At 33.3% G+C, this 14,407-nt stretch overlaps 1 protein-coding gene across 2 annotated transcripts in view; it reads right to left on the reverse strand.

Moving 5' to 3' along the window:
• Positions 1 to 1,393: 1,393 nt before the first annotated feature.
• Positions 1,394 to 14,407, reverse strand: part of RFX3 (regulatory factor X3) — a 134,590-nt gene continuing 121,576 nt past the window's right edge. For both annotated transcript variants that reach the window (XM_074812182.1, XM_074812181.1), the window contains 5 exons: positions 13,958 to 14,107; positions 12,265 to 12,473; positions 11,132 to 11,285; positions 9,184 to 9,226; positions 1,394 to 8,251 (listed from right to left, as the gene is read on the reverse strand). In XM_074812182.1, the coding sequence (XP_074668283.1) occupies positions 8,013 to 8,251; positions 9,184 to 9,226; positions 11,132 to 11,285; positions 12,265 to 12,473; positions 13,958 to 14,107 (795 nt within the window). In that variant the 3' untranslated portion in view covers positions 1,394 to 8,012. The remainder of the gene's footprint in view (positions 8,252 to 9,183; positions 9,227 to 11,131; positions 11,286 to 12,264; positions 12,474 to 13,957; positions 14,108 to 14,407) is intronic.

Raw genomic sequence — 14,407 nt, forward strand, 5'->3', positions numbered from 1 at the left:
GAATAAACTGTCATCAGCAGTACATTGTGGTCAAGGAGGGGTTGTTTTGTTTTTTGAATAGAAAAGTCCTACTGGTTAGGTTAATTCAGGTATTGGGGAAGAACATATACAAGGGGATTTAACAAAATTTGGAATGAGATCTGCAGAATGAAGTCAATAAAAACTCTCTCTAGCATACTGTTAACAGTGTCAAAAATGGATCAAGGTTTCTTCCTTGCCTTGGTCAGACACCTTTGTGGAAAAATAACTGTCTTATCCTTCAGGTGGCTTTTGGGATAGACCTTGATATGGAACTAAACAACTGATGCACGTTGGATTGCTTCAGGTTGTATGACATTTTTCATAATTGAAGTGAACGCTTCAGATAAATGAAATTAAATACATTTAAAGTAACTTGATACTGAGTAATGTCACCTGTTGGCTCTATCAACTGTAGTTGATGAGAGATCCCTCTAGAGGGAGACGTCCCTCTACAGATTTTCTTGTGCATGTGTGCTGGAGCAAGAGGTGTTTTCGTCTCAGCAAGGCACCAGCTAGGAATTAATGTCTTAGTCTTGATTAGCAAACCAATTAGGAGTATTCTGTAAACATAGGTGTGGATAGTCACTGGTGTAGAAAATTTATAGTCCTGTTTGGTAGGATGCATTGTAGGAACCAGTACTGTACTCTACAGGTTTTTGGCCTTTATTTGAAATTAAAAAATAGGCAATGACTGGACCATAACCTACAGCTGAACTTCCTGAGAAAAATAAGCTTTAGTATGCAGCTTTTCTATCTTTACCACAGTTTTGTGTGAAATACCTGTTCTAATCTTGGTATCCAATAGTCATTTTGATATTCTAGCATCTATTACTCAGTGGGTCCTCTCCAGTTAAAATAACATTTCTTTATATGAAACAGGGCCTGCAAACACGTACCAGAGACACGTAAGATATACGACCTGACAAGACTAGGCCTTTGTCTATGTTTTGTGAAACTGTCAGAACATCCAATGCATTAGCATACTGCAGAACATTTAGAGCAAAACTTGCACAATGAATTGCTGGCAATGAATTGACACCACTAATTCCTGGAGGCCAAAGTCTGCACACCCCCTCACTGACAGCTGTTAACTAGCTAAATCTGTAATGGGAAATTATTGTTAATATTGAAATTAGTAAGTAAATTACTATCTGTATTTACTGGGAATGTGACAGCTACTTAACTGAACTGACACTTCAAAATATTTGTTCCTTTTGCAGTCTGAGACACACTCACTACTTAGTCCTGTTGCTGCTAAATAAAAAACTGCTGTCTCATTTAAAAGGTGTAAGTTGAAGTAATTTTTCTCTCAAAATCAATAGTACCACAATCCGAAATATCTGGCTATATAAAAACTGAAGCAATTCTGGTATGTTTGTAACAAGAAAACAAATTTATTGATTTTAAAAGACAAGACACAATTTCGTTTTGAAAAAACACAAGAAAGCTAGCCTGAGTTCAAGTCTGAAATATTCAGAAAAATCCTACTGTCTTTAGTATGTTCCAGTCATTTTTTTAAACAACACACTAAAAGTTAATATATATTTTTATAATTATAAAAGTTCCCCAGTTATTGTACAGTACACAATACAAATTGCCCACAAACTATTATTTAGCTCCTGCCAGTTTTGAGAGGACATGATATACTAAAAGATTTAGCATTTCTCACAAAAATCACATCAGGAAATACGTATTTACAAAATCAAATACATTATACAAAAAAAAACATCACATTATTCTGTAAAGATGTCTTCTTTAAATAATTAAAAAGTATATTCAACTGTAGTCCAAAAACTGGAAAAGAACATTACATTATCTCACACATACAATCTACAAAAAGTTGCTTACCTCATTTACATAATATATTCAGTCAACTGGAAAATAAAGTTGGACTATGTCCTAGTGTTATGATGTTTCTGTGCTGTGGGACTGAATAATGTAATCTGCCACTTACTAAGTGAAATTTAAATGATGGCACTTAAAAAAAAACCCAGTATAAAATAAATGCAACAAAGGAAGTTTTCTAGAAGGTAAGAAAGCCCTGAGTGATGATAAAATTACTGATTGGTAGCTCTAGAATTAACCTAATTAAAGTTTACCACCTCAGGCACAATTTTCCAAGGTTTTGAAAGGCACTCAAAAGTTTCTTTAACAGCCTCATTGGTTATTAACTGTAAATCCAAATTTTCAGTGAAGATGAGTGGAGATGGGCAACTTGCTTTGGTACAAAGTGATATTTTCCTAGCATTAAATTGCTTAATTGGGTTACTTTGAGATGGATATTTAATGTTTAAATACAAGGCAATCACTTTAATGTTGTATTGAAGGAAACTTTACTTGGGGAACCCTTTAAGTATTCTTTGTGTTAAAACTTCTTGCTGGTATCAGTGAGTCAAAGAGAATTGAACTGAGTTCCTGGTAAATACCAATCCATGTGAGGTTGTTCCTCCAAAGTCTAAATTCCTCTTACAAAGACATTTGCTATTTCAGAGTAAAGTTAATCCAGAACTGAAAACTCCTGTAAGATGTTTGCACCATAATCAAGAAAGTGCTTAAGAACATACAAAGAACATTTTCCTGATTTAGATTGAAGTGAGGCTCATTTGATGCTCATAGGCTTGTTCTGGGCCTTCTTCTCTACAGTGAATTTCAGCCTTAATGTGCAATCTACAAGAACAATTCTTACCAAATATTTAACTACTCAGGGCTTCCAATCCCAAAATGCTAATTTATTTTTTCAACAGGAAAAGGAAAAAAAATCGGAACAAGAGTTAAAATAATTTTCAAACTAAGGCATATTTTACTTCAAACAAACACTAGGCAGTCACTTTGTAAGTGGCTTTTACTATTTCTTAGTTAAACTGGTAAATTAAACTCAGGTCTACTGGCACATAAAATCACTAGCAGCAATGATCAAGGCATGCAAACTCAGAAGCATTTACAGTAAATTATGAATAAAAAAAGTTAAATTAAAACCCTTTGAGTATTGCATTTATGTTAATTAATTATGCATGAATTTGCATTAACTGACTAAAAATGTTTACAACTTACTTGCACTATACTACTGACGTAATTCTGTTAAATAACTTAAAACGAGACCCTTTTTTTACCCTCAGCTAGACTTAAATAAGTACAGCTGCACTTAGTGTTTGCTGACTGACTGATATTGCAAGAAACCAGTAGAAAATGTATTGTACTCCCACTTAGTAAGGTGGTGTTTCTATCTGTAAATTCAAAGAATCTCTACTTGCTACTACACTTGTTCCCTTGTTCTTGTAAGCAGCATTTGTAAGAACAAAGGGGCTTTTTAAAATGGCAAAAGGCTTGTGCAATTTCTAGGTTGCTTTTAAAATTCTGACATTCAAATAAGGGCCATCCAAACTGTACTCCTTTAGATGACGATGAATAAAATATCTTCATCTTTTAGCTAGTCATTATTGCAGTGACTGAGTTTAAAAGGAGTATCAATATAATTGTGCACTTTTTGTTGTTTATCAAAAACACTGCCAAAAAATTCAATGCAAACATACCAAATATTCTTCACTAAGCCTTCTTTTAATCCTTAAGAGTCTCTTTTACGGTACTAGAGTATTCCAATACTAACCTACCTCAGGAGATTTTCAAAATAGTCTGAATATATTTTCTAAACCTTTATCTTCTAAAGGCATTTTAAAGCAGACAACTTCATTATCTGAAGAAATGGATGTTTGATTTTCTTTATATATTTATGCAATTATGAAAACAAGGGAGCTGAAGTACTGTTTTCTATTAGGCAGTACACATCAATGGCAGTGAATATTTTGCCTACATCTATTGAGCCACCTATAACAAAACCACTCTTGTGTAGTATGCAAGTATTTACTTTAGACATAATTAAAAAAATTCTACAACACTATCAGCTATTTCAAAGGATATGCTCAATGGACTAATTAAATTATCTAAAAAGCTTTGTTCCCATCATGTTACTTACAATGCTCAAAGGGTTAATGCAAGGCATTATATGAAATTAATTTTCTAATACTAGAACTAAGCACTGTGTGTTTATGCTTCTATTCCAGTTTTTATTGTTTGTTTGTCTTTAAATCACCAAACAAATTAGCAGAGATACTGGAATTCCATTTATTGATTTGTTTTAAACCATATACAAAGAGGATGTCCTCTTAAGAGAGACAAGGGCCCAATTTTCAGAAATTCATACTGTTCTCTCAAATGAACGAGTCTAAAAAACTCTGAAATTATTGGTGTATACTTATATTACTAATAAATCTATTTTTGATCAGCACTTTTATGGCTATCAATGGTTGTTTTTATTTTGTAAAAACATTCTGAATTAAATTGGATTGCAGTGCATCTCTAATATAAAATTTTTTCTAAACAGTGCAGATGTCAATTGATGAGAATGACAAAGACATCAGAGCATTTGTCCTAGGGAAAACAAGCTGAACAAAAAAGGTGTTTTAGATATTTAAAAATACCTCGCTTTAAATGAAATTTGTATATAGACCTATACATTCCTGAACGACAGAACATTACCTATTTTCTTATTTTTGAACTAAAGGCAGTGATGCTGTAAATAATCTTTTTATAGTTAAATAATTTAAAATCCATTTTCCAAATTTTTACAGAACTTTTCTTAAAAGAAGGTGCTTACAGCATGCTACAGTACAAGATCAAAACACAGAAATAGTATTTGAAAACAGAAAAAAAAAACCCCAGCTTTAAAACTGATTTACCATGAAAAAGATGAAAATGTATCAATAAATTTTAATAAATATAAAACTTTTGAAAATTGGGCCCTGTGTTTTGAAAAGGTAGTTCAACAATACCCATTCCCCCACACTGTTCACTGTGCTATTTGTGCTAATGGGGGAAATGCCTCTAAAATAATTATTTTGGATGCCATGTCAAGATTAGATAAAACACATAAACCATGTCTACTCTCATAATGTCTACCCTGTGGATACATGCTACACCTCTCCAGAGCATTAATAGACTTCAGAGCTGGTGTGGCAATGCAACCGCATGCTACACATTATAGAATATGGACTGAGGTATTCGTATCTCTGTAGTTTAATGATTACTAAAACCCAACTATCAAATACCGAGAGTGTGCAAAATGTTTTATCTAGCTGTTTGATTAAAATTTCAGTAAATGTAAAAACGAAACAGAAGACCCCCAAACCTGTAAGTATAAAACACAGCTTACAGTAACATATCTCTTCTAAAAAAATCTGGTAAAATCTTCAGAATTTAAGCATGGGAATACAGACTCCATTCAGTTTTCTGAATCTGAGATAGTTCCAATTTGTTTTGAGAACTCATTGTTTTTAGAAGCTATGAAATACATTCCATTTTTGCATTCAGATTTTTGTTCAGTTTTGTTTTGCACTTTGTGAACAGTGTACAACTGAGTGGAGTAGGGAGCTAAATAATGAAAGATACTCAGGTCCCACCTTTTTTAGCAATCTAGATTTACCTATTACAATCGTACTCTTTTCTCAGCAACAACAAATCCAACATTAAACCAATAAAGGACAATAATAAGAAAACATTATAGGTCTGTCAACACAAAAATTGAAACAAGTACTACAGTATTGAAAAAAGCTGAAAATGAAAAAAATGTTGAATTATTTCACTTTATTTTACTTGTAAACATCTTATAATGCACAATGAAAGGGAGTAAATATCACAGCTTAGTTTTAGCATTTTTGGTGAAGGGTACAGATGTGCTGATTTCTATGGAAAAATCAGGTCACACTGAGTGATATATGGGAGAAGAAAATCTATAATGAGATTCAGTGCATTTATGAGTTTAGAAATAATGAATATAAACCTCACTTCCACTTTTTACTGAGGCAAAAGCCATCTACTGACATTAGTAGGAATTATGCCTACATAGAATGAGCAGGATGGGTTCACCTCCCAATTCTTCAAAGGAATTAAAATTTAATTTTGTACCGCAATAATGTTAGGACATTTTAGTTGATGTGCAGCTGTATTTGGAGCATATGTAAACTCTAGCAACCAACTTGTTTGCTATAAAGACACTGTTCATGTTACACGCTCTTCTCCCATTTGGTATTTATGACTTTGAAGTAATTTTCAGACACACCAGATAAACCAAAATAAAAGCATCCCTAATTTTCTTACACAGTCTTTTCTGTAAAGTTGATCTTTTTGTGCTCTCCTTCAGTTTTTGGCTTTTTTGCTTATTTAATTCTACTATTTTAGTGTAGCAAATTCATGTGTCTGCAAAATGAAATGCTTAAGAAGAAAAATTTGAGTTGTTTAATGTCAATTAATATGGTCTCTATAAACTGTCATTATTTAATCATTAAAATGTATATCTGGCTGATACCCCACAAAATATAGAAATTGAAAACATGCACTGCATTATGTACCTGCTCATTTATTTCTTTTTAGTTTTTAAATTAAAAGTAGGCAAGGGTTTAGAAAATATATAATCATGCTTGGGACTATGGTCAATCTATTTTGACATTTGAAGTTGGTATTAAAGCTAGTTTTCCTTTCCAAATTCCCAAGCAAATTTTATTTGTAATAAAGTGAAATCCAGCTAGAAATGAGAAAAAATAGGTTTATTGTCATTCCAAGAGGGATATTAACATCATTTAATAATAAAAAAATCCTTTTATTCTTTTGAAGGCTATGTAACCTGTCCTTACTTCTTAGGGAATTTGAAAATGACAGGCACACCTTGTTGAATTAATTTAAGAGTTAAGAATAACAAAAAGTACTAAGTCTTAGCTTCAGTTCTGTTTAAGGCACCATGTAATAGCCGAGGTACAATGATCCCTGATGTACATTCTTAAAATGGCAATGGTCCATCTAGCCACCTATTCAAATTCTACACAATTGGGAATAAGTACAAGTGAGGTGTGCCAGTTACACTGCCTTATCTAATTTTTGTAAAAATTTAATTCCACTTTAACAACAAGGAAATATTTTTGAAAGGAAAATGATGCAGGTTGCTACATTCCTTGCATTCTATAAAACATCTTTTCTAAGAGCAGCAGATTGAACCACTAGTAGGAAAAGACCTGGAATAGAAGGAAGTCATCCAAATGGAATGTTTTCCTGTATGTCCAGTTCAGCATAAGTAGCACGTACACTTAATATTAATAATAATAATCAAGTCACTTCTTTTTTAGCTTCAGTTTCTAACAACTACAGTACCACTCAACAGCCAAAAGCATGTGTTCAGTGGCCTCACATATAGAATCAGTAGTCTTCAAAACAGAGGAACTGGTATGCAAATAATATCTGGAACTGTTGATTTTAAAGGAAGCTTGCACTGTTTACATGATGGTCAAATAATTAGGTACGTTTATGACGTTACCACGTTCTGTTACAATTCTGTCATTTAAACTTGCTTCTTCCTCACAGAAAGAAACTAGGAGATCTTCCCAACCCTCCAGCATTATTACAAAAATTCCCCCTGAATGGTCACAATTTTATCAAAATAGTGTCTTCTCGTTGTCTAATGAAAAGCACCTTTTGTAACAAATTTGATACATCTGCTGTCAAATAAGTTTGCCTCCAGCGTAAATCAAAGAAAATAGTTCTTTTGATATTTCACAGAAGTGCATCTAATTAAAAACCTATCTATATGAAATCATCATCATAACTAATAATTAACATTAAAATATTTATAAAAAACTATGAAAAATTTAAATTATTATAACAGGACAAAAACATTAAGCTTTGCAAAAATCTTCCTTGCATTTGATACTAAGAAAACTCTTCCTATTGAGCGGCCAATGTAAAATGATTCTGTCTACAAAAAAAATCTTTTTTTTAAAACAGATCTGGCAAAATACATACACCCATTCCATTTAACAACTCCAATAAAATAATGTTCAGCACAGCTAAAATTTGACAACAGTCAGCCTTCAGACTTAATTATTTTATTTTCATATTAAACCCAAAGGGCTAATGTAATGGGGTGTGTGTTGGGGGGTAGAGGTTTCATATTAGACTGCAGTATATGTATTTCCAGTAGCACTGCATTGTCTGATAGTCTGAGTAGTTGCAACAATGTGCTCATTATGAATTGGGTTCAGGAGGTTCTGCTGTACTCCACTCTCAAGCACTGGCTGCATGCAGCCCACCTGGAATGACTGGTTTAGCTCTGTTTTCTCCCTCTTAGCTTGTGGCTCTCCATTTTCATCCAGCTCTTCATCTATTTCACTTTCAACTTCGCTGCCCTCATCTGCACAAACAAACCACCATGAAACTAGCATAAAGGGAAGAAATTCTAATACAAGGGCCTTTATTTTGCAAATAGTTGAAATACAAAAATACAGGGAAGACTAGCTATCTGATAAAGCACAAACTGAAAATTTAGAATTTTAATGGAAAAAGTCAATTATTATCTCAAACAGGTAAACAGACTCAGCTTTGATCACTTGAGTTCACACTGTTGATACAGTATGTGGAAAAAACAACTTCAATCTCAAAAACAATCTCTAACAAACAATGTTAACTTTGTATTGTAAAATGCCTCTCACCTCTAAGACATGATTGACAAAAAAGTTGGTTACTTTTAGTTACAGATAGGGAAACTGAGGTGAAGAGATCTGGGGTGACTTCACCCCAAATTCTGACATACATTCTTACACTTGGGGTCAAGTGACCCCAAATCACTCAATTAGTCAGTATAAGAATGTATGACAAAATATGGCATGAAGAGATTATAAGGAACTAATTTCTTTCTGTCCTCTTCACTGACAAGTTATCTGACAACTACTTGCATGTAATTCTGCCTTCTCCACTTAGCAAAACATTTATTACAACATAAGCATAGTCCTGTCTCTTCCTACAGCTGTTACCCTCCTCTGTCCTGTCACATACACCTAAATTCTGCATAAAAATTGGAATATTTATTCTATAATAAACATCTTTTAAATGTATTCTTATTTTAAAACAAACCTATAATATTCTAGTCATTATTATATGCTGCATATTACAGAGCTAGCTTATTGTATCTATATATTAATGTATCTGCATAACATATACCTGCACTTTAAAGCATGATACAGCTCTAAATTCTGTTTTACTGTATTTTTAAAACATAAGGACTTATTTTGTTCAGACATATAAGCTTCATACAGAGTTACACAGTAGAGATATTAAAATGCTTACCTTTATCCATATTTCCAGGGGAGACAGCATTTAAATCACCAAACTGCAAAAGAAACAATAAATAAACTGGACACAGTCTTAAGCAAATGCAAACTTAAAGAGTATCTGTGATAGAGCAGACCTGTGCTCTACCAGTTTGAGGCTAGCATTCAAATGCATGACCTTGGCTGCTGCCACATCCATAGTACAGCAATTCATTTTCCATTCCATCCTAGTCTTGTGCTTATTAAGACAAGTATCACTAAGTAAACCCTCAAAAATTAAAATGGCAAGTACAAACTTTTTTAAGATTACTTCATCTGGGCCTTTGTTGCTTGAAGTGAGCTATTTCTGTGTTGTATAAAGCCATAAATTACAATGGATATCCATTCTGAACTGCCAGTGTTTTAACAAAAAGCTCTTTAAAATTTCCCAGAGACAACTTTAATTGTGCTGGAACAAAAATGAACACGTGTCACAGTGTTGGAAATTACTTGTAAGGTAAATGAAAGGCACTGCTGAGAAAGGGTTTACAATCTGGTAACCAGTTTACTTACATCAAAGAGAGACCTTTTCAAAAAAGTCGCTCACAACTTTCTTCCCTGAATCCTCTAAGTTTCTCTTAAATAAGAATTGGCAGAGCAAAATGCCATCAATGAATCTCAAATCAAAGGAGTACATTATTTACATAAATATATTTCTAACCATAAATGATACCAGTCTTTTTCAGAAGAATTTTGCCAATACCTGTGTCCAAAGCTGGGAGAAGAGAAAGAAAAATGAGAATGCTTTTCTCAGCTGCAACACCAGTTGATACTGTCTTATGGTGTTTGTCATACCATAGTCTTAGACTTCCCCATTTTATTTCAGTCACAGTCATCAAATACACAGAAACATATAAAGACATGAATTTAATCACTATTTACTACTTCTATTCTGCCCCTCTCACCTCCAAAAGTTTTGGGTTACTTACTTCCTCATAATATCTCCATCGTCAATCTACATAAACTTTTTAGAAGACCCTACACTACATTTATGTCTAAAATACACAATGTCTGTTAAGAAGACAAGAATGTCGTAACTGTATACTCGTGTAGGACCATACTACAAATATAAGGCAGAGATTAAACAAATATACCCTTGGTGGGTCACTAAGCAGAAACACACATGATATAAAATCATTTGACAAATAAAGCTGAGACATTTCCAATTTCTCTTGAAAGTAAAGCATCTATTCATTGAAAAGAATTGAAGTGCAATTCTTTTATGACAATTAATGCATTCCACACCCAAAATAAAAGGTTAGATGAACTGGAAAAAAGAGGGATGAGAGAAACTTTTCCTTGCAGATGCCATAGATGAGCATAAAAAAATGGATATGAATTGAAACTCTTGTTCTGTTTTTTAAACCAATAATCTTTGAAACACTTCTATGAAATTCAGCTGTTGTGTGTCTGTGCTGGCTTTATTACTGTATGTGAACAGTACTGTACAAGCCAAAATTCTGCATGTAAGCCATCTTTCTCAAGTCAGTGGGGGTACTCAGCTCACTTGTGCTAACATTTGTGTGGGAAATCAAAATGTGTGCAAATACATCTAAACAGATCCATGTAAGCAAGAATTTCCTATTACTCTGTTCTTTTTTTTTTGTTTTCACATAAAATGTTCAGTTCAAAAACTGGAAAAAGGTTGTATGTTGATCAACATTTTTCAAACTGTGCACATGAATCTATGCAGATTTGTGAAGGAGCAAGCTCATTTGGAAATAATTAGTTGTTAGAATTCAATGTGATTTTCGTACTCTGACAATCAACCAATGAAACAAGTTTGAAACTGTTGCATGTATCTGAAACCCAATCTATTGTTATATTGCAGAACATCCTCCACATAATGTTTAAGAAATGTGCAAAGATACATACCCAAATTCATCACTAAATCTATCAGTCCAGTCTCTTATATATTATCTTACCTCTCCCATAACTGCAATAGGTGTCTCTCCTGTTGCCTGAGCAACACGATGTTCTACTAAGTAAAACATGTATTCATCGTAAAGCAAGCGGATCAGATGAAATGAGCCAAAGCTAGCAGCACTGCGCAAGGTTAAATCTCGAATCACCATTGAGCTATTTCAAAATAGAAAAAAATATATATTTATGTATTATATGTCATAGTCATTTCAACACTTATCCATGCAGACATTTCACCTCAAAACCAATATTCTCAAAAGTAACGTTATCCTCAAATGTCTGACTTATGGTGTCTTTGGAAAGAGATGTCAGGAAAGGCAATCATTTGCTTCTCTCCCTTCTCTGAAGGTATTGTTGGGCACCACATTACATAAGAAATAAGCAGATTGTTTTGTTTTCAGTTTTTCTTTGTTTTGATATATGCATATCTACCAACTTGAAAGAAAAATTTTGATATATCCATAACTACTGACTTGAAAGAAAATTTCATTGAAAACAACTAAAATGGTAAGAAAACTATTCGATTTTAAACAAACTAATGCTTAAACAGTCTGTTTTGTCCACCTTCCCAGTACAAAGGTTTTAACTGCCATCATTTAAAAACTTAAAATCAGAAAAAGATAGGCTTGTGTGTACATATTATATTGACAAATTCTGATATCTTCAGCAAGTAGCTGCTACAGTAATTTTCAAAGAACCAGGTTTACTCTGATAACTGTTTCAATAAGCAGCTAACATGGAATGCATGTCTTAACGTTCTTTTCACACACTAAAGACAGGTTTTGTCTTCCTTATTTCATAAAGATAGATACCACAGTGTTTTAATAAATAATATTAAAAATAGTGACTTAATTGTGTAGTTATTCAAGCCAAACATTTCATATTATGTTTCTAACTCAGGACAAAATTCCACCTGCCTTCATTTGCACATGGCACTTAAAACAATAAACAAGGATCATTTAAGTCCCTGTCAATTTACAAGTAGCCCTGAGTTCATGGTTAACAACAATTTTCTGAAAAAGCCCCACATGTTCTTCATGACTTAGCGAGCCACTGTTTGATATCACAACTGTCAACTTTACTACAGTGAACAATTCAGCAAATAATAGAATAGTTAGAATTTATTAAATACTACCTGTAGAAAGACCATTTTAACAGAAACTGCCGTGCTGCTTTAGGAAAGCTGGGTCTTCCTTCATATGGTTTCAACGCTTGCATCATTACATTATCAAGCCAGGCAGCCCACTGCTCCAGAGTGCTCTGCTGTTGAAGAGTCATCTTGAAATCTGTTTCTAGTCTCTGAACCATGTTGTCATCACACTGGCACACCCAGGAAGCCTGCTCCTGTTACAGCACATGGCAACTCTTAAATTAACAATACATAAGCCAAAGCACAGACTGTAATTCTCTCTCAAAGATTAAGCAACTCAATGAATGAAAAGGACAAAACCCACTTACTAGACAAACTAAGAAGCAGTTTTTATGTTTATCATAATTTTGTTGAAAGCAAATGGGTGCAAAAAGCATAACATATAAGAGCAGACATCAAATAAAGAATTGAGAACAAACAATGGAAACAACACAGGTATGTTGTAGTTTTCCACATTCGTTTTCAAAAAACGCTTCTACTTTCCTCTTCATAATTTTTCTACTGAAATATTCAGAACTTGTCAGTCTTTTCTGAGACTATAGGCAGGGCAAGAAGGAAGAACAGTTAAATGGGGGCCTAAAGTAATGAAAGAAGTACCAAGAAATCAAGTGCAAGGTTCCATTTGTTCTGAAGAAGTTAAGCTTAAAGACAATTTCTGTTATATCATCTTATAAAGAAAAGCTTTGTATGTAAACAAAGATCATTCTGTTTGTTGACTACAGGCAGTAATAGATCATACATTAAATAGGGAAACACACTCTACATACAATAACAAGCAATTTAGTCACTGTTACCAAGTTTAAATAGGGCTAGCTGGTCAGTCCAGAAACTAAGAGACAAAAATTAAGACTCACTAACTGCAAGCCATGTCCTTAAAACGCTAGCTATCATGTGCCAAGCTAACACCTCATTCACACACTCTATATCCATGTTAATATATTAAAATACTTAATATACTGTATCTTTGGACAAGTACTATTGACTGACTTCTGTCAAGATTATTAACAAGTACATTAAAATACTCATTTACAAGGAAAAGAAACATGCATAGAACTACCAGTAATCTGGAACTTTGCCGGGGAAAAGGAAAAAAATAATTTTCCTCAGAGTAGCAGAAACATGTGGAGTAATTAAGCTTAGTGACAATATAAACTTACATTCTTTAACTAACTAGAAACTAGTTCTAATCTGTATTATCTAACTACTTATTCAGGAGATCTTGCAAATTTAAGCATAGGCACTTAGATAAACTAACGGTATTGTCTTTGAAATAATGAAACACTCTCTACTAAAAATGATGTGCATGTAATGACTTTTAGAAACATTCAGAAGCTAAGCTACTATCTGGGATCTAATTCTAAGATATCATTTATGCTGTGACTAAGACATCATTCACGGTACCCATTCTAAGAATGTATTTGCTCTATATTTGCATAGAAGTTGGAAGAGTATCTGCACTTCAAGACAGTAAATGGAAACATATAATGGTTCTGAGTTTACTTTCCTAAAGTGCAAGCTGTCACGTTTGGACTGAATCACTGAATATATGAATCAGCACAATGTTTTCACTTCACTTTCTTGATAGAACAGTGACAGCTAACAATGAAGTTCAAAATCATTGAGGAAAAAACACTTTTTTTTTTCAAAAAAAAGCCTGTTATTTAAAGATACATTTTACCTGAACATTGGCAAAATCAACACGGTTAAGATCATTGAGCATCTGGTTGATTTGAGAAGTATTTTGAAGCACAGCACGAGCTGCTTGAGCCAGGTGATTAAGAGATGTGTATCTTCGCAGAGTCTGGGCAAAGGCACTTACAGCGGCAACCTATGAAGAAATTTATTTTTAAATATTGTACTCTTTATATGTAGGTTAATTCCACAGATTAAGTCTTTACTTTCATTTTGGTATTCTATATTAATGAGTCCTCTTATGTGAATTATGTCCACACAGTAGATCAAATAATGTCTTCCTTGTAATTTTTTGACAAAACTAAGTTATTTCCTCTCCCATTATTTGATGTTTGATGCTAAACATGAAATTTAGCATTAAAGTTAAAATGCTACTGCTTTCAGATGCTACTGCCCACTTGACTTGCCATTGCAAGAATAATACTGCAACCGTCTT

Source organism: Strix aluco, chromosome Z (assembly GCF_031877795.1).
Source record: "Strix aluco isolate bStrAlu1 chromosome Z, bStrAlu1.hap1, whole genome shotgun sequence".
Classification (NCBI taxonomy): domain Eukaryota; kingdom Metazoa; phylum Chordata; class Aves; order Strigiformes; family Strigidae; genus Strix; species Strix aluco.